Source organism: Amblyomma americanum, chromosome 1, assembly GCF_052857255.1.
Source record: "Amblyomma americanum isolate KBUSLIRL-KWMA chromosome 1, ASM5285725v1, whole genome shotgun sequence".
Lineage (NCBI taxonomy): Eukaryota > Metazoa > Arthropoda > Arachnida > Ixodida > Ixodidae > Amblyomma > Amblyomma americanum.
In genome coordinates, this window is record NC_135497.1 from 380,460,991 (window position 1) to 380,484,514 (window position 23,524).

At 50.0% G+C, this 23,524-nt stretch overlaps 1 protein-coding gene across 1 annotated transcript; it reads right to left on the bottom strand.

The window, feature by feature from the left end:
• Positions 1 to 839: 839 nt before the first annotated feature.
• LOC144115685 (uncharacterized) lies at positions 840 to 22,827 on the bottom strand. Its single transcript, XM_077650153.1, has 4 exons — positions 22,498 to 22,827; positions 6,647 to 6,924; positions 3,080 to 3,412; positions 840 to 1,457 (listed from the first exon to the last, which is right to left on the bottom strand). Exons 1-4 carry the CDS (start codon positions 22,700 to 22,702, stop codon positions 1,311 to 1,313), a joined length of 963 nt encoding a protein of 320 aa, XP_077506279.1. The 5' UTR covers positions 22,703 to 22,827; the 3' UTR covers positions 840 to 1,310.
• Positions 22,828 to 23,524: the final 697 nt, after the last annotated feature.

Here is a 23,524-nt window from a genome sequence, read left to right on the forward strand (position 1 = left end):
AGAATCACGCGAACATCCGCGCGGCGGCGAATGGACGTGCGCTGCTGGTGCCGTGTCTTTTCCTGCGGTTGCCTTTGAGGCGCTGATCATGCAATTCTGTTCTCGCCCGTTTATAGAACATTTCGCACGTCAGCGTAGTGAGGGAAAAAAGACGGGCATGGATCTCGCAGGTCGTCCCCACAGAGCAACCTAAGAGGCAGATGGGCCACCGAGGTCACGTGACTTTGAGGCGTCCTCACATCCATCCCACCGGATAATGAACAAACTGCACACCATGCCAGCTTAATTAATGATTGCTCCCTCGGGAAGAGCAAGCTGGGCCGCTCAAAACCCATCGCAAGGCAGTGGCGCATCGCGTAACCGCTAACCAGGAGGGGTATGAGGACTCCCAGGGATCTATAAATGTAACGCAGAAAATGATCTGCAAATATGGGAATTAACCCATTACGCTATCGCGTCATACCCTCAAGTCGAAACTTCAGTTTCTATTATTTTTGTCTTCTGTGTCCATTACTGCGGGAACGAAGTCACCGTGGTTTACAAACAATATTCGAAGCTAGTACTTCCACCAATCGAACCCTTCTGGACGGAAAGCGTCTTCATAAAATGTTTTCGGACAGTGGCTTAGTAACAAGAAACCTTGCTGTAGTATTGCGCAGCAACTTGCCTTAGTGACAGGCCAGGTCGTTCGTAAAAACAGGAGACTTTTCAATGCACAGAAAAATCTATCGTCGCGACAGAACGGCAATATCTTTTGTCGTATTTTCGGCAAGGCTGGAGAGATACAACAAATAAAACAGAGCGTTCCTTCAAGCTTTATTCTGCCAGAGTGGCCGGGAGCCGAGACAAAGACTTGCAAAAACAACGCAGCCGGAGAAAGACATTTGCAGTACGAAAAGAGCACAGTGTGCTTGTGACATAAAAACAAAAAAGAAGAGACATGAAAAAAAAAAGTTTCTCTGCTGCTTCGCTTGAGGATTAATGTCCACACGTCCCAGGTGGCAGAAAGGCGTCAGTGGCGAGCGTTGATCCACCGGATGAGTTATTTCAGCGGCTTGAAATCCCCGCCCTGATTTCAGTTACCCTGTTGGCCGCAGTGCGGCATACAGGGCCATGTTCTTGGTCTCGAAGAGCACCTGCCGGATACGAAGCCTTACCAGGTCTCGGCGGTACCTCTCCATATGGCGTAGCTCCATGAGCAGTTGTCGGAAGAACAGCTCCTCTTCAAACAGATCCAGATCGAATGGAACCGGGCCGCCGGCACCATCGGCGCCGCCACCATCGCCGCCGCCGATATTGATGCCCGTCCACTAAATCGGGTTGCTGGACTCCGAGCCGACAAGAAAGGAAGCGGCGCAGGTGGCCACTGGCGACGGGAGAGTCGAGCTCTCCGCGCTGGACGGCTGACCACCACTGAAACTAGCGGGCGTGGCGCCTCGGTGGTTTTCCTGTGGTCGCTGCGGAGAGAAATACGAAAAAGAGGAAGGCAGGGAGAATGTTAGTATAACAGAGAGAGACGGGCTAGTTGGTGACTATTAGTAGAGTGCGTCTTGAAACCGTGCAAAAAAGACAAGGGACGAGGAAGAATGTTAGGAGGATTGTGACCAGGATAGTACTCGCACCGCGCACGCTGGCCATGGCTTGAGGTTTGAATAGCTGGCAACAGGAAACAAGCACTCCGTTAAGTGATGTCCTGGAGAGTTTCGCAGGGAAGCAACTCATGAAAGCTTCCAAAAATAAACAGTCCTGAGCGCATGCGATACACACCCAAGCAGCACAAGTAATTGGGCCAAGATTGTGACTGTATTGGCAAAGCTGGCCCTAAAAAGGACCAGGATGGGACCGTCCTGTTGCAATATTGGGCCAATGACCTGTGCGGCTTGGGAAAAGTAGCGAAGCCAGTTGGTACATTAACGAGTTTAAAGCACAAACCAATACTCTGATATCAGAAACTCGACAGAGCCTAATCTCTGCTTCACATATATGCTGACTGTTGCGTCGCTCATACGAGAGTCGAAGAATCCTCCTCTCGGGTAAGCTGCTGGGTTGTTTGCATTGAAACTTCGCAGACAGGTGGCGTTTAGCGGTCTGATTCGGTATTACAGTTCAAAATGCTTTTTGACTAGACTGAGTATGATAAATAAATCGTAAGTCCGCATTATATGCAGCGGTGATAATCATCAGCCTAACTACATCCACTGCAACATGAACGCCTTCCCTCGTGCTTTAAATTAATCCGGTCCTGTGACAGCTGAGGTCGCATTATCTCCGCAGACGTCTTAAATTGCTCCTCAGTAATGCAAAAAATTTGTTTTCGCTACAGCTGTACCGACAGTGCCATCTCTCGCTCCCCGGAGGATGGGGAGCACTTTTCGCGTCGTGTCTCGCGTCGTCTACTTCCTTCGTTCTGCCGAAGATGAAAAAAGGCGCTGCTGGCGCAGCTGTTGGGAAAGAGTTTTTCTTGGTCCAGCAAAGGCGCATGCAAGGCATACTCTCACAAAATCAGGAAAGTGCTTCTTTAATACGTAGTATAAAGTAAACGTAGTGCTAAATATGCATGAAATTTTCATGCGAACAAGACAGCAGCTCAGGCGAGAGAATCATTCTTCGCTTCTCTCTGCAAGACGCTCAAGTCTGCACAACACGGCTCAGAATCACCTGGAACTCTATATTTGGAATGCAGCGCACTGCAGGCTTTTTTTAGTCACAGCATACGACGACGTCAACACCGACTCATAATTGTAACGCTCAGTTTGGTAAGGCCTCCACGCAGCTCAGGAAGTGGGTGTTCTGAATTTCCAGACCACATGAGTGCTGAAGGAGGTCGAAAAGTTTCAAGGCAAATCGAAAATACGCTTCGTCAAAACAAGGCAAAACATTTGCATGCTTAATGAGCTAGGCTCTTCATGGAATACTGTTTTCTTCTTTTTTACACACGCAGTTCTGTCACAAGGCTTAACTGTGCGCCTGTTGGAATCAAATCATTGCACAAATATGACTGCGGTGTGCGTTTCAAAAACCACAGCACTGTGAAGAAAAGAACATCTGAAGGCGGAACGCAGAACTGTAGTGAACTTACTTCGGGGCTTGTGGACGGGCGCGCTCTTTTGGGCGGCGGAACACTCGGTGACGTCACGCTGTCACGACCAGGGTAGGAAGGGGAGGAAGGTGAAGATCCTTGCTCAGTCTTGGGTTGCGATCGCAGCAAAGCGTGGTCCCGAAGTGCAAGTCCGCTGTTACAGGATGCTTGCGGCACTGGAGAAGAAGGCGGTGACAAGGATGTGGTCTCCGTCGAGCTCGGCCGCTCCTCGTCTTCATCCGACGAGAGCTCTGGAGACGAAGGGATGATCATGTCCGGTTCTTCGCCAACAAAGAACTCCGGATACACCTGCTGGCGCTCCTGCTTGACACCCTGCGCTCGAGCCATTATCTACCATCAGTCCATACTAAGGGGATGCAGATATTAGACGTCAGTAACTCTGCGAAACTTCAACTCGGGTTCATTCATTCAACACATGTGCATTCATTCATTCATTCATTAAATAGCCCGTGCTTTCGTGCCTTAATTCATTCAGTCACTAGTGTATAAATTGATTCGTGTTTTTCAGACACACGTTTGGTACAATCTCGTTGACAGGGTCGGAACGACTATAGTGGATCAATGATGACATTCAATACATTCTTTGAAAAATTTCTTCCTTCCATTGCTCATGCTCCTTTAATAGCTGTACTAGAGCCATGACTCCCTACACCAGCGCAGAGGCAATATGGATTCAGACGCATTCCAGTCCAACCCCCCTCCCTCTTTTTGTTTACCGCGCGCTTTTCCCTATCCGCTATACCACGACGAGTCAACTCGGCACGACACAATATAAGAATAGAATAGAATCGATGGGTGCCAAGTGCTTACGCTCTACTGCGTGCTGAGCTCAGCGAAAGCTGTCGCTGTGCTGCTCACCACCAGCAAAGTCTACTGCTACAGATTTTGGGGCAGCCTGGGCTGTTACAACGGCCGCAATGGGTGCACGGTCGCGTGGACGGCGCTGGTCACGTGACCGGATGTATATGGTCTAAGATGTGATGGCGCAAGCTTCTGCGGGGCTTTCGCTTGTGCCATATTAGATCCTAGTTGTTGCTCTTGATCTTTCACTTGTAGCCTAACGTCTGTCTTGGTTTACACAACAGAGGAGAAAGATCAAGCAGCGAATGCGTACTATCGCGTTCATTATTAGACAGTGGATAGCTGTACCATGACGGAGACGTACTAGCAGAGGCGCATACCGTTCTACCGGAGCGGCAAGGGCGCGGCCAAGCGCTGCCGGCGTCTAGTTTTTTGGTATACGTCTGTGCCATGCTAAATCTCGCTAGTTTTATCATAGAGGAGACATACTAAAGTAGACGTACGCGGGACTACCAGGCGCCGGCCGCGCATGCGTAGTGGGCCCAGCTGGCCCCACCCCTGCCACCGCGCATGCGCAGGACACGTCCAATAATCTTTGTTACCTACAACGCACCGGCGTTGATTGTATAGTGTCGTTTGTGCTTTATCGCAAACGAATGGAGCTTGATGGGCAGCTCTATAATCTAACCGAGACACTGCACCCAACCCTGCTGTTTCGATCTGCAGCTACATGAATAACTCTCCTGCGCTGCCAGGGTCTCACCACTTCGCCGAGGAGGCTTCGCGCATTTCCTTGTGTTGAAAGCCACACTGAGCACGACGGAATATACTATGCAACTTTCGGGCGCTACAATCTTCCCAGTTGTGCAGTCACCCACGGGCAACCGTTTTCGAAAACATACATGCAGAGAGAGAGAGAGAGAAAACTTTTATTTCGACCAGAAATGGTGGGGGTTCACACCTCGCGGAACGCACGCAGGCGACAGGAGAGTGTCCCCCACCGCTCACTAACGACTAGTGGACGAACTTTGCCACAACCTCAGTCACCAGATGGATTACGGAGATTTGTTGCTTTAGATCGGGGCATCGTAGCGTGGTCTCGCACTGTTTTATTTCTGAATTTGCCTTAACCTGGGGAGTGTCACAAACTGTCGTGTCAGCCGTTAGAAATTTTAATTAAATGGTGCTGTCAACAATTCCCAGGACACCAGACAACCTCGTCTGTACCTTAAAACCGATTACATGCACCTGTAGATTACCTCTCTAACACATCATGGGAAAGGAGATGATAGGATGTGCCCCGGTAATACGGATAGCGGTGAGAACAGCATGCCGAGCGCCTCGACCCGATGTCCCGCCTCTTGTATTTTGAGCGCAGAACAAGAAAATGCAATGCCAAAGGGCAAATGCCGCTGTAATGGCCTCGTGTGTGTGCGTGGGCCCGTGAGCGTGCGTGCATGCGTGTTACAGTAACAGATACGTCCTCACACCAAGAAGCGTCACCACGCCTCTTATGAACCACTAGGCGCTCCAAACGTGCTTAAACTTACGCTGCACGATTTTGAAAATAATCGCAACCAGAACAATGCACCTCGAGCTTCCAAGATTGCCGATTTTGCTTTCACTGCTAGCCACAATGAAGAGAAGCACTCCGTAATTATGAAGCGTTTTTTTATAACATTTCTTTGTTTCTTCTTTATTTGTTATTATGGTCAACTCGCTTTCTGGACACATTTTCATGGGAACTAAAGGGACCATTCTAACTAGGCGCGACTGGGTATTCATACCGGAGGAACAAAAAACAATTAAAATCAAGGAAACCATAGCGGAGTGACGTTTTTTTACTGGCGGTGTAGTTTAGGGGGGAAATGATTGTGCACAGCCAGAACATGACGAATAAAAACACGGCTACAAATAACTGCTTGACCTTAACACCGCGTTTCTCAACTAGCTTGATAAAAACAGTGTTTTCTCTAAGGTTAATCTGCTCAGGACGAGAGACTTATTATTCATAGCGCAACACACAACTCGTAAAGGTAGCCGGGACAAGCGTTTATTCCGTAAACCATTTTTTATGTGTTGCACTTCGAACAAATTCGAATTTAGCTTGATTAAAAGACTATTTATTGGCTCTCTTACACGTCAAAAAGGAGGCAGCGCATAGAATATTTCAAGTGAGTTCTATGACAGACACTAAAAACTCAGTACACAGGCGAGTTCTATGACAGACACTAAAGACTCAGTAGACAGGCAGCTTTGCAACTTTTGTTCCTCCACCAAAAGGCCGTCGCCGCGTCCGAAACTGAACCTGCGACCTCGCAAAGCGTCAATAAGAGAAGACCAGTATATGATGGCCAGTAGCAAAACGCCAGTATCACAGCGCTTGTGGTAGAGCATCTGCCTCTTTTCCGGGATGTGCTGGATTCGATCCTCAGTGCCTCTGGGCACCCACCGAATTTCCAATGGGTACAAGATTTCCCCTGGCCTGTTGCTCGGCTCCTCTCGGGTGAAATGCTTGAAAAAGGGCCTTTGACCAACCTCGCCCCTCTTGGTGAGGTTGGACAGATGCCCTTTCCAAGCATTTCCCCCAAGAGGAACCCAGCAACAGGAGGTTGGCCCAAGGACCCTAAGAGTTACACCTCAGCACCGCAGCGGTGACTACAGTCTCCATTGAACAAGTCTCTATTGCAGACAAAGCGGCAGCGTGACAGCAAAATTAACCGGCACGACAGCGCGCAGACTCACAGTTCGACGCGACGCCCGTGGAAGCACAAATGTGGGCAGCATGGCGTCGCTCACGCAGTGCGGCCCGGCGAGGGGTCCCGAAGGCAGGTCGACGGTGGGCGACGACTGCATGCTCTGGTCGCAGCAGATCACGCACCGAAGGAAGTCCCACGAGCGGAAGTGCTCCCAGCGGGAGACGTAAGGATCCACGGCCGGCGAATTCATAGATACAGCCTCCTTCTTCAGCTCCTTCACGAAGTAGTCGCGCAGGGACTTGATCTTGTCCTTCACGCTCACAACTAGGAGGAAAAGGAAACGGCAGAAAGATAGTTGTCCTCTGCTTGTCACCGCGATTGTACCCACTGCATCATATTTTCACGATGCTGAAGCGACATCCGATGCAGGTAGATCAGAAGGACACCCGAAGAGCCTCGAATGTAAGAAATGCGCTTGATCGGCTTGCAATTACGACTCCAGAATATTCAACTACGGCTTACGACCTGGGCAGCGGAAATCACTACGAAGCATGATATGGAGGCCACGACCGATAGCCGGAAGCCCACCCACGGAGTGGCGAAATATAATTTTCTTTTTCAGGTTCGCTAAACCAATTTTTTCACCACCACCACAAACCAGGAATTCTGACCACCCGGCTTGTGATAACAAAAGTACCGGCCAAACACTCACCGCTTTAATGCGGGATTTCCTGGCCAGCTGCCAACGAATTGTGAGAACGAAACTAGTGTTAGAATGCATCTTGAAATTGCGCAAAAAAGGCAAGGGACGAAGAGGAAACCATCAAGACGAAGCGCGGAACTTGACTGGTTTATTACAAGGGTTCGTCTCACTTATACAATCATCGCGATCCCACTGTAACCTGACAATCATCACGTAACACTGGTGTGCAGGCGTGTACCGGATATCTTGCAATCCGGATACTAACAATATTTATCAGATAAGTAAAAGGAGAATTTGCTGATACGCCAGCCGTATTCCTTCTTATTACATTAGGCCTCGTACACTTTTCTAATTAGTTTAGACGCGAGTTTTTTCAAGATTGTGGTCTCGCGGAACCGAGACATGCAACCGCGGCATTGTCGACAATGGTCGACCACATTTCCTCTCCCCGCCATTGTCGCCACTGCTGTGGTTGCACGCCTCGGTTCCGCGAGACCGCAACCTTGAAAAAATTCGCGTCTAAACTAAGTTGAAAAGTGTGCGAGGCCTACTGTATTGAGAAAGAATCTAGCTTGTGTGTCAGCAAAACCTCGCTAAATTTGTGTGATAAGGAGTTTTCAAATCTAGATAGCATGATGTTCCATACACACCTGCGCACCTTTGTTACTTGATGATCATTTGTCAGGTTAGAGTGTGATTGCGATGATTGTGTAAATCTGAGGCACCGTTGCAATAAACCAGTTGCAGGTCCGCGCTCTGCCCTGATGGTTTCTTTCTCGTCCCTTGTCTTTTTGCGCGGTTTCAAGATGCATTCTACTACTAGTCACCAACTAGCCCGCTGAAGCCCACATGCAAAATGAGCTGCCGCGGTGGCTCAGTCTACTGTGTCGCAGTACCCGGGTTAAAACCAGGCCGCGGCAACCGCGTTTCGATATAGGAGAACCGCAAAGGCGCCTGTGTGCTGCACGATGTCAGTGCAGGTTAAGGATTCCCAGGTGGTCGAAGTTATTCCGGAGCCCTCTATTATAGCACCTTTTTCTTCCTTTCTTCTATCAGTTCGTCGTTTATCCCTTCCGTTAACGCGCGGTTCACGTGTCCTGCGGCGATATGGGAGACAGGTACTGCGCCATTTCCTTTCCCCAAAAGCCAACAGCCAATTCAAACTTCAGGGCCATTGACAAATCTGTCCACCACTGGAAGTTGAATCACAAGACTCGCCAGGAGGCTTCACATTTTCGCCGAGAGTGCGTATAGAAGTGCTTTCGCACTTGAAAAAATTGAAGCCTCCTTGGCCGATGCTTTCTCTCTCCTTTCATTCCGTCCTTCGCTCCTTTCCTCGTGGCGCTGGTAGGGCGTTCACCATAAGTGAGAGAGTTACTGTGAGAGAGTTAATGGCAAGTTATTGAGAGGCAGTATGGCACTTTCTCAACATGACCACGCACAAATATGGCACACACTACACGAAATTTGACAAAGTGAGCTTGGCCGAATTTCACTGCCTGTGAATCTTGGTGTGCTCTGGCTTAAGACAGGCATCAGCTGGTCTCAAAATGACATTTGTCCCGAAATTTGGGTGGCCTACCTCTGAACGTTTGGAAATTTTGTGTGCTGTGTCATGTCACTTCACGTTAAATATACCCCGAAGGTCGAAATTGTTAAAGAACCCTCCACTACGACACCTCTTACTTCCTTTTTTACCTTAGTCCCTCCTTTTTCCCTCCCTTAACGGCTCAATTCAGCTGTCCGCCGACATGTGAAACATAATTCGCCATTTGCTTTCAATAAAAACAATTTAAGAAATAAAAAGTTGACCCACTTTCTGAACCAGACTGGGACACCGCCCCAATGGACTTGCTCCACCTCCGAAAAATGAAAATGTAGTTGAGCCACATTCGGCACCGACATGAAACACCTGCACAATGGGTTTGGCCCACCCCTAAAATTTACGCGGCCCACTCTGCTTTCACACAATATTTTGTGCTGAGCAATGCTATACCACCATCCATTTTTGATCTTTTAAGAGCGCTAGCGCCTATTCATCACGTTTCTCGATTGCTTGGGGTCTGCTACCACTACCCTTCGGCGTTGCATTTTATAAGTCCGAGAGCTTGAAGATGGCGGCCCCAATTGTAAATCGATATAGAAGCCGAACTGGTGATTGGTTGGTCACGTCATTGGTAATATATTTGGGGTTGATTGGTGACATCCCTTATAAATCCAAGAAGTCAAATTCATAACACCATTGATGGGCCTCACTTAAATCTCATTCACGTCAATTCTAGAAAACCCAACAGCTAACGCTCGTTACTTCATCTTCCAGACGGTGGTGGGATCTTTTTGCTGTACAGCGACAACAGCAGTAGGTGGTGGTGGAAGCATTTATTTCAAGCAATACAAAAGGGGGGAAACCAACTAGCATGCCACGACGCAACCCTTAGGTGGCTGCTCTTACAGGGCAAAGGACAGCCCTTGGAGGCCTATCCTCTTCAGGGAGTCGGTAAGTATCCGGCGCAGGCCAATAGCAGCGGAGCTCGCCAGAAGAATCTCCCAGTATGACTTCGCCGTGGTTTGGGATGAGGGTGTGGGAAGGTAGGACATGTGAGGAGGACGTGAAGAAAGTCTGCCGGTTTTCCGCAGAGCTCAGGGAAGAGAGGAATTGATCGGGGTAGCGGGCATAAATGTGAAGAGAGCAGGGCGAAGTTCGGGTGTGGAATCGGCACCAGAGGGAGGCCTGGGTTAAGGTTAGGGAGAGAGCCGGTGGTGCGTAAACGCGCCGGGTATCTCGGTAGTAGGTAAGAATATCTTTGAACACAAGCAGACGCTCCTGGGATGGTGAAGGAGGTCCGACTCCGGCAGCCCGAAAAGCGAGACCTCGGTCGAGGGAGTTGACTTCCTCGTTACTCGGGAGGCCTGCGTGTGCGGAGGTCCAGATAAGGGTGACGGGCTGGGTGCGGCGCCAGAAGCGTAGAAGCCGAGCCGCGGTTAGGGATATTAGGCCTTTGGCGAAATTGGATAGGGCGGATTCTGAGTAGTAGAAAATTTTGATGGCAGAGGTGGAGATGAAAGCGAGTGCAATGGCGGCTTCCTCTGCAATTTCCGATGATTCTGTAGTGATGGATCCTGATGCAATTACTCGTGCCTGATTATTAGCGACGGGAAAAACTATGCGGGAGCCCGCTGAGTACGCTGCCGCGTACACGTAGGCTGCCTCGGAACTATTGCCGTAGAGTCTGTGCAGGGCACTGGCGAGGGCTGCCCTGCGTTGTCCTTCGTGCTCAGGGTGCATGTTCTTAGGGATTGGAAGGATGATGAGAGGGGGGGGGCGTTGGTCTGCAGGTAAGGGAACACCCTCTGTACGATGGGTGATTGTGGCGATGCCTAGCTGACAGAGTAGAGTGTGGTCTGCCGCGGTACTCGGCAGGGAGTCAGCTGTGCTGCTAGGGTGTCCTCTGCCAGCTTCAAACATGTTGTGGGTACCGAGGTTGACGAGCCGGGTAGTAGATGCGCTGGGGGGTGGGCGGAGGGGGACCTTCGTGCAGCTCCTGAGGAGCGCGTTGATGCAGTCCCGCTCCTTCTGCTACAGAAGGTAGGGGAACGGCTACGCATTGCGGCTCGAGATGTAGGCTTGAGTGAGGCGGAGATTGTTTCGCGCTCGCAGACCCGCGCGCCGGTTCGCCACGCGCCGAATGAGACGGGTGGCTTGCTGGGCTTGGGTCTGGAGAGCTTGGATGGTGTTACCATGCGCGCCGTGGGAATGAAGGACGAGGCCCAGGATGCGAATTGTAGAGTCCAGGGGAATGGGGTGGTTCTCTTGAGGAAATAAGATGGACAGTTGGCGGGGTCGTGCGGCCTGGGATGGTAGAAGAGTTCTGATTTAGAAGGGAAGCATGATAGGCCGCGCGTGCGAGCGTATGAGTCGATGATCTTGAGGGTCAACTGTAGGATGTCGGCATCACCGCCTCCATTAGCCGAGACAGTGATGTCATCAGCATAGAGGCTGAGATGTATGTCGCGTATTTGGGCGAGTTGGTGGGAGAGTTAGAGAAGGGCTGCGTTAAAGAAGATAGGAGAGTGTACAGCACCCTGAGAAGCTCCCCGTGCTCCCAATGAGACACCGGACAGCCGGTGGTCGCCCATGGTGATTGTGGCTGTGCGTTCGGAGAGGAAATCGCGGACGTAATTGTACATCCGCGGGCCTACGCCTAGGACGTGGAGGCCTTCTAGGATGGCTGCGTGGGTAACGTTGTCGAAAGCTTTTGTTAGGTCGACGCCGAGGATAGCCTTGGTGTCACCCGCGGAGGAGTCAAGGATGTGGTGCTTGAGTTGTATAAAGACGTCCTGGGTGGATAAGCCCGGGAGGAATCCTAACATGAGCGAAGACGTAAGGTTGTTCTCGAAATACCGGCTGAGCCTTGTCTGGAGAACGTGCTCCATGAGCTTGCCCACTCACAACTTAAGAGAAATGGGACGGAGTTTAGCGGGGAGAAGTGGTTTGCCTGATTTGGGAATAAAGACTCCTTTGGCGTCTTTCCACTCAGGGGGGAGAGCTCCGCGTTGCAAGCATTCGTTGTAGTCGTCAGTTAGGGCTTTCGCGGAGGGGGAATCGAGGTAGCGGAGTGCCTTGTTTTGCACTTCCTCGGGGGCCAAGACCTGAGGATGCGTTGAGGCGCTGAAGTTCTGCCCTCACTTCCGTCTCGGTGATCGGTTGGTCGAGAAGGCCATTGGGGGAGCCTGTGTCGTCAGGGTGGTCTGTGGAAGGATATGCGGGGCAGTAGAGATCACGAAGCTCCTCGAGGAGTTCCTGCGCGGAGGCCTCGGATGTGTGTTTGAGCATTATGAGTTTGTGTTTCTGGTGTGTCTTGGAATGAGTGGAATCAATGAATGGCGCTATAGGTTCCAGGTCTGGGGCAGCCTCATGTTGCCGTCCAGCCTGTTACAGAGGCATTCCAAATTTTGTCGAGACAGAGGTGCAGCATGCGTCTCAATCTTGTTGTGCCAGTACAGCCGGCGTATGAGGGTTCTATATCTGAGCGGACGCCGCCACCTCCGTTCGAGACCCGCCTTGGCCTTCCATATTGCACGAGATAGGAATCCATTAAAAAGGGCAGTCCTCTGGGAGTAGGCGAGGCACGGCGCGGACATCAGTCCGTAGTTGGTCGCACCAAGTAGCTATATTTGAGATGGTGTGTAGAGTGCGGGCTGCTCGGCAGGTGCGGAACGAGTCCCACTTCGTGATCATAGCATCACTAAGGGGTCTAGGTTTTGGGCCTGCTTGTAGGAGAATCTCGATAACGTAGTGATCACAACTCAAATTCTCCTCTGTGCTACACCACGCAGCGTGAGGTAGGTGGTGGGCGAAGGTGAGGTCAGAAGTAAAGTCTGCGCTGACGCTGTTCCCGGTGCGAGTAGGGGTGGTGGGGTCTAGTGTCATTCAGCAAAGGTTGGCTCGCCCACCTCAGTCCGCCATAGCAACGCCACTTCCCAGAAGCGTCACTCACCCCTCCAGTGCAACACCAATAAAGGATGCAAAATCAAAAGCACGGCAAAGAAGGTCTTGTTTGAGTAAACCCAAAGCAGCAAAATGCACTCAGCTTACTCAGCTTAGGCGGCAGCGGAGAGAAGCTGGAGATCTCGCTCTCTAACGTGCCCGTAGGCGCCAATAGGACGCCGAACTTAGGAAAAGATAGGTTGAGGCGACGAAGATGCGCGAGCGTCAAGAGGAACGCGCTGATCCAGCCCAAAGTAAAATTATATAGATCAAAAGCAAATCCATCATCACCGTCATGAACGTATTAATACAAAAAGCTGCGGCAAAGCTAGATACCGCGGGTGGCTGCGCCAGCCGAAAGGCAAATCATTCCTCACAGACCGAGAAAAGTAACCCTACTCACTTCTCTGCATCAGTTTTTGGGATCATCAGTCAATTTTTACGTGCGCTAGCTCGAACAGCATGGGGAAATGCGGACGCCTTACCGGGATCTGAACCTGCGACTTTGTTGCCGGCCATGCGCACGCCATACAACAGCGCGGCGGGCTCACGCGCCGACGAGTAGATCAAAGTAGACGCTTACTTCTGAGAATGTTTATTCATTGGTTTTGCCGCTGCTGTTGAGAATAACCCGAGATAAACTAGGGGCACATAATTAAGCCGGGCGTCTTTTGTTGCTCCTATGCAAGAAGAGCGGCCGCGCGTCTACGACAGTTAGCGGCTTCGCGTCCGGGATCTCCCGTATTAATGCAGCTCGCGAGAGGAGCATTTGCTTTCAAAGCGAAGGCTTTACTGGCCGCAAGTTGGGCAGTTTCGCGTGATTTCTGGAGAGCCGTGTTGCGCATGCCCGAGGAGTAGTGACGACACACGGCGCATTTCACTCTCTCGCTCCTTAGTCACAACTGCGCATGCGCCAATAGTAACCGATTCACAGGTGTTCCGCCGCTGCGCAGCGCCGCGCCTTTCCTCAAAACGCAACTCTCAATTTTCGGTTTTCTCTTTCTTCTTTCCACCCGCTGCGGCGGCTCAGTGGGATTCCGCTTCCGGCCGCCGCAGCGTACGGACGTGTGATGGGAAGCTCTGAGCGCGCTTCGTTATCGGTCATGCCTGGCCGAGGTTTCAGTGAGCGACGCCCACCAGTGGGCTATTGCTTAGTTTTACCTACGCTGTCTATGGGGGACGCGATGAAGACTACGGTTTTCCTTTACTGCGATATTGCCGGGCGGCCTTATCGCATACAGGATTTTCGCAAGCCACTGGAAACTGCCGGTGTTCTACCCTTCGTGGCTGGTATTGGGCCCTTTAAAATGTCACATGTGTGGATGTTGGAGCTGGAAACTGCGGAAGCGAAGGAACGACTGCTGACAGAAGGAGCACTGGAAGTGAAAAAACACTATTGTGCAGTCATTGAACCCAACAAATGTGAGTTGGCCTTCAGGGTGCACTGTGTGCCCTTCTATGTGTCGAATGAGTCTGTGCAGAAGGATTTTGAAGAGTTCGGAGAAGTGACAGATGTCACTCGTGAGCAGTGGAACAGTCCGGGTTTCGAAGACGCCGAGTCGACAACCCGGCTGGTGCGTATGGGTCTGAAGGGGGGGCTCTCTATCGATGATTTACCCCCCATGTTCAAGTTTTACGGAGGGCAAGTGTTAGTGGTGGTGCCTGGACGTCCACCAATATGCCTACGGTGCAAGAGGACGGGACATATTCGACGCGACTGCCGCACGCCGAGGTGCAGCTTGTGCCGGTCCTTCGGGCACGAATGGGAAGGATGCGTCCGCACGTATGCGCGTGTGGCCACGGGTACCGCTCCGCCGCAATACGACGGAAGCGAGCTGCTTTTGGACCAAGTGGAACTGGAGAACGCCGGAGCCCCGCGCCCTTCAGGACTCAGCGACGGCCCTGCTTTCCAGCAGCCAGAGCTGCCTACTGGCAACGAGAAGTCACAAGGTGAACCCGCTGCAGAAACGACTGACAAGAAGGCGGATGCTGCTGCGCCGCCAGAAGAGCCAACGAAGGAGGGCACTACTTGCGACCACGACTCCGAGGCGCCGATGGATGCGACAGTCGCTTCCATTAAGCGATCTCATGACTACGAAAAGGCACTGGCCACGGACCGAGAGCTTCGTCGGCTAGAAAGGAATTGGAGAGGGGAGGGAGCCAAGAAACGCAAGTTAGCCTTGTCACGGTCCTCGTCGCTCACTCGCGGCGAGAGTCTGAAGAAGTGAACGTTATAAGCACTGTTGTTTGTTTGCTGTGTGTACGCTATGGCTTACTCGAAGAAACCGCTAAAAGTTGGCACTCTTAACGTACGAGGACTTGCCTCGAAGCGTAGGCAAGTGCAGTTGAACCGACTGTTCGGCGAGTTAGAACTAGATATCGCGGCTATTCAAGAAACCAAAGTTGAGGATGACCCGCAAACAGATAACATGGTGCTTGGCTTTCGGTCACGATTCAATGTTTGTGTAAGCGATGCGGCTGGTTTGTCGGCGGGACGCTGTCTTTTAATGAGGAAAAACATAAGCATATTCTAGGAACAAATAATAACTTGTGCAAGGGGGAGGTTTATCGTGTGTGACTTCACATACAAAACACTCGCGGTGAGGGTTGTTGTCCTGTATGCTCCTACGATACAAAAGGAACGCCGCGGATTTTTTGAACAGTTAGGTTCGTTCCTTGAGTTCAGTCGAGTGCTCATATTATTGGGTGATTTCAATTGTGTTTTGGACCCTAAAGATCGTTCCAATGAAAAAAATGTAAAAGACCCGAGTGCTGATTTGTTGAAGAGTGTCCTGAACGAGTGCAGCTTAGAGGACTTAATGTACCTGACGAAAAACCATAAACATGTGCATTTTACGCATTTTCACGGAAGTAGCCACGCACGACTCGACAGAATATACATGTCGCCGGAGTTGTCGCCTTCCTGTGAGCAGTATGAGGTGAAGCAAGTTTCCTTTAGTGACCACTGCCTAGCTACGGTAACTTTGGGATGAAGAAAGCAGCGTAAAACAAAAATGAACTGGGATTTGTGGAAGCTAAACTCAAGGGTTTAGAAGACATATTTTTAAGAAAAGTAAAGGAAAGCAATATGTTTAATAATAGTGAAGCAGGATGTATTGAATCTTGGGAACGCTTTAAGCAGGAGGTGAAAATTCATGCCATTGAGCGTTCAGATTATAAAGTATGAGGAAAAAAGGAAGAAAAGCAACTGCGAGAGCTTCTGGCAAATTTAGGGCGCGAAGAGGAACAAACGCCGGGCATGTTCATGCATGATATAAAGGGCGTCAAAGTTAGGCTAGAAGCTTTAGATGCTCAGAAGTACAGAGGGGCAGCGATAAGAGCACGCAGGGAAAAATGGCCTACTGGCGAAACGCCAACAAAACGAGCGCTCTCACATGAAAAGCGATACGCGCGCTCGAACGAGATCTCAGTTATCGAATACAAAAGGCAAATCCTGAGTGATCCAACTGGAATTTCGAGTGCATTCGTGGAACATTACCGTGAGCTGTTTGCAAGCAAAGCACCAAGTGAAGAAAGGTTTCGGGAGAACTTTTTGCCACTTATGCTAATATTAGAAAATGAGATCACTGAAGAACTACAGAAGGAATTAAGTATTGAAGAAATAATGACAGCAATTGATGAACTGAATGCCGGAAAGTCGCCGGGACCTGACGTTTTGAGTGCGGCCTTTTATAAGAGCTTTAAATATGACCTTGCCACTATGCTTTATATGCTTTTCAAGGAGTGCTTTGAGGTCGGTAGGCTGCCACCTTCGTTTAACAGTGCCCATACGGTCTTAATTCCTAAGACAGATGACCCAGCCAAACTGGTAAATGTTACAGGATATAGACCAATTACGTTAACAAACGTTGATTATAAAATTGGGATGAAAGTGTTAGCTAAGCGATTGCAATACGTCATAAAGGTTATTGCAGGACCTCACCAAACCTGTGGGATAAAAACCAGAAGCATATTAAAAAATATTCATGTAGCACGAAGCGTGCTAGAGTGCTGCGATGCTCTGAATGTGGCTATGGTTCAAATTGACTTTGAAAAAGCGTTCGATCGCGTGTCTCATGAAATACTCTACTGTTTGTTGGAACATATTGGTATTGGTTCAGTTGTTCCCAAAGGGATAAAAATGGCTTGTGCATGTTGCTCGACACGCCTTGTGATAAACAAACTGTTATCTGAAAGAATTGATGTAAGGGCATCTGTTCGACAAGGATGTCCAATGTCCCCTCTTCTTTTTGCAATTTATTTGGAGCCTTTTTGCAGGATGATAGATGCCAGTGGGATCATCTGAGGCTTTAGGTTGGCAGCGTGTGAGGTGAGAATACTGGCATACGCTGATGTTGTAGCGCTCTTTTGTGAAGACGGCAAAAGTGTTGTAGAAGCGTTACAAATAACTGAAAGGTTTTGCAGGCAAACTGCAGCGCTGTTAATTTAGACAAATGTCTCGGAGTCTGGCATGGGCAATGGTACTTAGAGCCAGAAATGTTCTGCGGGGTCCGATGGGCTACAGCTCCCGGAGTTTGTTTGGGAGTCCCGCTGAACAAATATGGGGAGAATACCAGTTACTGGAATGAAAAAGCAGAAGAAATGCGGGACAGGACGAAAGGGTGGATGGGCCGTAACCTTTCCATTTTCGCGCGTGCTACTGTATGTAACACCTTTCTTGTTGCAAGGATCATCTATTTACTCCAAGTATTATATTGTGCACGAAGCAATCTCCAAAGGTTCCATCGGGTTTTTGCTGTTTTTATTTGGGCGTCCAATTGGGAACGAAGTCGCAGTGATAATCTGTTCCGGAAGGTAAAGCTCGGAGGACTGTCTCTTATGCATCTATATGTACGGCAGGTGGTTTTAAGGTTTTGTTTCTTGCTTAACCAAAATGACGCCTTCTTGCGAACATTCATACAAACCATGCTATCTCGTGCACTTCCAGAATTCATTGTCTCTTCGTGCAATGCTCGGAGGTACACAGTGTCTCGCTTCATGCGAGAGGTGGTCTGGTCATTATGGTTTTTGCCAGTGCGGTTTTCTCTAGTGTATTTAGCGAGTGTAACGCCGAAGCGACTATTCAAGGATCTTGTTAAGCAGTTGTTTCCAGCTCCACTGTGCAGAACGTTATACTGTGAAGGCCCTGGAAAGATGTTCTCAGGCGAGTTAAGAAGATGACTGTTGCGCCTGGCGTTAAAACATTCTTTTTCAAACTGCATACAGGAACCATACCAGTAAAAACATGGTTACAGGAAAAGGGCCTTTTTGTTCCTTGGGGCTCAAACTGTCTCTTGTGTAGAAAGCCGGAGACGGTAGAACAAGTGTTCCTGGATTTTTGGGATGCGGTCTTCTACTGAGATGTTTTGCGAAGAACCCTAAAAAAAGACTTGCCATTGACACAGCGCGGAATTCGGTACCTGACCACTGAAAGTGATGTTGCACAGTATGAACAGATTATGTTGTTATTGGGCCTTCACATCATTTGGAGGAGTAGAATGGCTTTTAGGCATTATGACTTGGATGCACGATCGGTATGTGATTATTTTGTCGAACATATGTATAAATAAGAGAAGTCCTGAAGCAGCAGGATGTATTGAGTCTGATGGACCAACTTGTTGTAAAGAAATTCCATTAGACACGGTTGCCTGCCAAGGGGCATGGCAACTACAATATTTTATTGATGTGTATATTCATGCAATAAAGAAAAAAAAAAGCATCGGTGGCTCAGTGGTTAGGATGCTCGGCTACTGATCTGGAGATCCCGGGTTCGAACTCTACCGCGGCGGCTGCGTTTTTATGGAGGCAAAAAGCTCAGGCGCGCGTGTGCTCCGCGATGGCAGCGCACGTTAAAGATCCCGAGGTGAATAATAATAATAATAATTGGTTTTGGGGGGAAAGGAAATGGCGCAGTATCTGTCTCATATATCGTTGGACACCTGAACCGCGCCGTAAGGGAAGGGTAAAGGAGGGAGTGAAAGAAGAAAGGAAGAGATAGGTGCCGTAGTGGAGGGCTCCGGAATAATTTCGACCACCTGGGGATCTTTAACGTGCACTGACATCGCACAGCACACGGGCGCCTTAGCGTTTTTCCTCCATAAAAACGCAGCCGCCGCGGTCGGGTTCGAACCCGGGAACTCCGGATCAGTAGTCGAGCGCCCTAACCACTGAGCCACCGCGGCGGGGCACGTTAAAGATCCCGAGGTGGTCGAAATTATTCCGGAGCCCTCCACTACGGCACCTCCTTCTTCCTTTCTTCTTTCACTCCCTCCTTTGTCCCTTTCCTTACGGTGCGGATCAGGTGTCCAACATTGTGAGACAGATACTGCGCCATTTTCTCTCCCCCAAAACCAATTATTACTATTTTTATTATTGTTAATATTTCTTCTTTCCCTAACTCCTTTATTCCTTCCATTGAAGCGCGGTTCGGGTGTCCATCGAAATATGTGAGACTTACGGTGCTGTTCGCGCTCGCCGCACCATCTGGCATGACGTCACACCGCGCCGCTTACCGCCGCCGTTTGGTACGACGTGCGGAATGTGCGGAACGCACTCAACTTTATAGGCCAAGCCGCGTCTACTTACCCAATAAACTGCAGCTTTCGCTCTCTAACTAGATTCACCAGTAGTTGAACCGCAGCTAATGTTTTTCATGCTTCTTCGAAAAGTCAGACCGCAAAACGCACTCGAAGCTGCGGGAAAAGTAGTAGTAGCAGTAAATGGTTCTTATTATAATAATAATAAAAAGCAAGGAAACGTTTTTTGCTCGCCCCGCTTCTGCCCTCCATTCTGAAGCGCCTGAGCTGGGGCAGCGGGAATAAATTATAGCAGGCAGAATGGAGAAATGAAATGAAAGAGGTAAGGGGACAGGAGAAGGGGATAGGGGGAGAAATAATAAACACAAACAGTTTACACAATAAAAAATATGTCCCGGGGCCGTATTACGTAACTGTCACAAATTCTGCCAAACGTTATCGACAGTAACGTCAAAATGACAAAACGATGAGACGTCACCGCATGACGCAACGAGGAATCAGCGAATAACAGCAGGGCAGGGCCCCAAGAGCATTTATTTGCACTGCCAGGGGCCGTGTGCAAAATGTTTATAAAAAGACCAGAAATACGCAGCGATCAGGATAACTAATATCTTATTTTGTCGATACATTGTGTTTAAAGTTGCAAAACATTAATCAAAACAAAAACCATTTGAAGTTGTGCTATTTAATTTGTTGGTGAGTAGCTTTTGCTGCCGCGGAGAAGCGCTGACGGCGCTTAAACGTCAAGCCTCTTTGAACGAAAGGAGCCGATTCCACGCCGTGTTATCATTTCTTACGCGGCGTCTGAAACAAGCTGCTCTGCGGTTGACCCAAGTGTGCAGAAAAATTTGAACGAATGCAGTGAAGGCTCCGTGCCTACCGAGCGAACTTGCAAGAAGCACTTGGTACGAAATTGACGAAGACAACTTGTTGAAGTTGGTGTATTTTTCGGCTCTTTAGATCAACGACAAAAATGCCAAAAGGTGAGGTATTGCAGTAGGGATGTGTCATCTGTTTCTTTTCCCTTGGGAAACAGAAGACGACTAAGAGGTGCGTTTTGCTGGGAAAAATAAAGTGCTTTGCCAACAAAAGCGTGTTTTATTTATATGTCTGTGGTAGAGAGGTGACCGCGGGAACGCACCACTTCTGCGCGCTAACTTTGCAGATTGCCTCCAACAACCGTCGGTTGTGCGATGCCGACGTGCGCCTCATTACCAACGGCAGCTTGAAAGCCGCCTGTGGTTCTGAACCGCAGTGCACACAGCACCTGCCGCCGCACCGACAGCGCGCTCGCACGCACATTTCCTACCAGTTCATTGGCGACTTCGTCGCACAGCCTCTCCACAGTCTGCTTCTCTAGTCAAAAAAGACGTCGAAACAGCTTTCCCGCCAAGTCAAACATAATCAAACGTGTCTTCGTGCGCTCTCCTTCGCCGTTGCTCACTCTTATCGCCGCCTACACCGCCACCCAAAAACGCAACGGTCGAATTGATCGCCTCGAGGCTGCCACAAAAAACTGTCAATTAGCCCCTGCATAATTAGTGTGTCACGTCACCACTTCTGCCATATCCGTGACGTAATCTGCAGCCACCCATGATGCAAAAGGCTAAATGGCCGCCGGCCACGACCAACCAATAGGAGCGAGGCTTATTGACACATTTTTGACAACATTGCTAATTGACAGTTCCGTAATACAGCCACAGGTTATGCGCGTGATTACGGAAAATTGGATTTTGGGGGAAAGGAAATGGCGCAGTATCTGTCGCATATATCGTTGGGCACCTAAACCGCACCGTAAGGGAAGAGATAAAGGAGGGAGTGAAAAAAGCAACGAAGAAAGAGCTACCGTAGTGGAGGGCTCCAGGAGGGCTCCGGAATAATTTCGACCACCTGGGGACTTTAACGTGCAGTGACATCGCAAACCACACGGACGCCTTTGCGTTTCGCCTCCACCGAAATGCTGCCGCAGCGGTGGGGTTCGAACCCGGGTACTGTGGGTCAGTAGCCGAGGGCCCTAACTACTGAGCCACTGGGGTAGGTAAGAAGTTTCGGAGTCGGGTGCCACGCTCGCGATGCAGTCGCGAAAAACTGCCCGAAAGCCGTGCAGTCCTGAAACCGAGAGCAACGCGGGCGCTCCGCACAGAAAAAAAATTTGGAGGACGCTAAAGCTTCATTTTTAAGAGTGAGACGCGACAGCGTGTTGCAGCGAGGCCAAGGAATCCACGCAACGCCAACGCACCTTCGGCGCGACGCGTGGCCCGTTGGACAATTTAAGGAAAGGGCGCCTGTCTCACATATCTCGGCGGACACCCGAAGCGGGCTGTAAGGGGAGGAAAATGAAATGAACAATTGCTTTTAAGGAAAGGAAATTACGCCTGCCTCACAATTGTTCTGGACACCCATACCGTGCCGTAAGGGAAGGAAAATTCCTTTCCTTACGGCGCGGCTCATATGTTAGGGGGTTTGCCCCCTTAGTATTTGGCTGTAAATGTTTCCACCACCACCACCAGATGTCCACCGAGATGCACCATCTCTCGCTCACGGCAAAAGAGGCCGACGACATCGGCTTTTCTGCGACACGAGCTCCTTAACGCTGTCGCGTTAAAAAGTTGTACTGACATCCATGTATCTATATGAATGAGGCACCATAAAAATAAAACGCTATCGAAGAAAAACAGCGGAAAGAAAAGGCCGTCATAAATCGCACTCGCTAAGAGCGCAGGACCTTACTGCACTATGGCTAGACTTTTTGCCGCGTTAGGCTTAGTTGTACCATAACCCTCCAAAGGAATTTTTGTGACCTTCAAATGAAAGCTATAAATGCGAAAAAATGGTATCCAAAGGAGTCTGTGACCTTGAAATGGAAGCTAGAAGCACGGGAATACGGTATCCGAAGGCGTGCTGATATCAAGCGCTCACGATCCCCCCGCGTCCGGGAGACGACAGCTCGCGCTTGCAACTTCTACGGCGGTCTCCGCAGTGACCCAGAAAATTTACCCCGAGGACTGAACGCAGGATGCATCTACAAATCGCTACACTCTACCACGACGCTTGTCTGATTGGTGCTCCTGTTTTGGACCAAGACAACGAAGAAAAAAGAAAGCAAGGAGAAAAGTCCACCCACACGTACAAAGGGAAATATAACGACGCCGAATCGTCGTAAAGCTCACCATTAAACTCGTTGTCCAAGCCCTGAGCGATGGCCTTGATGGCGTGTTCGCGGCTGTCCTTGTTATTGTACTCGGGGTGATGGCTGTCCCACAGCAGGCGGTGCGTTCCGTACAGGCTGATCAGTCGAGCCTCCTTCTCGTTCGTCCAACTCTTGTTGGTGCTGCGCTGACCGCCGCCACTTGTCGAGCTGCCCGCGGCATCCATGGTCCCCAAGCCGACGTCTTGCCGCAATCGAGTCTCCCGAAAGACGATTGACGCCCCCGCCGTCGCGGCTTCGAGAGCTAGAACGTAGCCGCTGCTTCGTGGAACGGGCGAAAACGTGGCCTCTCGTGGCCTGTAAGACGAAGCGCTGATTTTTTTTCAAGTCCAAGCTCCAAGCGCACGTGGCGCACGAGGAATCAAACGCGCGTTTGGCAGAGCCATGGCACTGCACAAGCACGGATGAGGACGAGGAGGCCGTGGTAAGAGAAATAATGAGTGGCAATTTAAAAAAAACGATTATGAGGAAATGAAAGGCGCAGTACAGCCTCACTCTCAGTGGACACTTGAACAGCAGTGTGAGAGAAAAGGCGGACGAAAGAGTAAAAGATCTAAACACAGAGAAAAAATTTCATTGGTGCTGTAGTAGAGGGCTCCGGAATTATTTCGACCGTCTCGGGATCTCTAACGGGCACTGACAGCACACAGCACACGGCCGCCTTTTGCGTTTGACCTCCATCGAAACGCGACCGCTGCGGCTGGGTCATCCGCGCCTTCGTGCTCACTAAATAAATATCACAACCAGAAAGCGGCAGGTGAACGACAAATGACTGGGCGTTTGTAGGCACCTGAACCACGCCGCGAAGGAAGAGATGAAGGCGCCAATAAAGCCGAAAATACAAAGCACGCACGCGTACATGCTTGGCCTGCCGCAGCAGCTAATTGGGCGGAATCAAATCCCAGCCCCGGCAACAGTGTTCCGTTGGGGGTGATGTGCTAATTCTGTGCGTGTGCTGTTCAATGCCAGTGCCACCGTTAATTAACCTT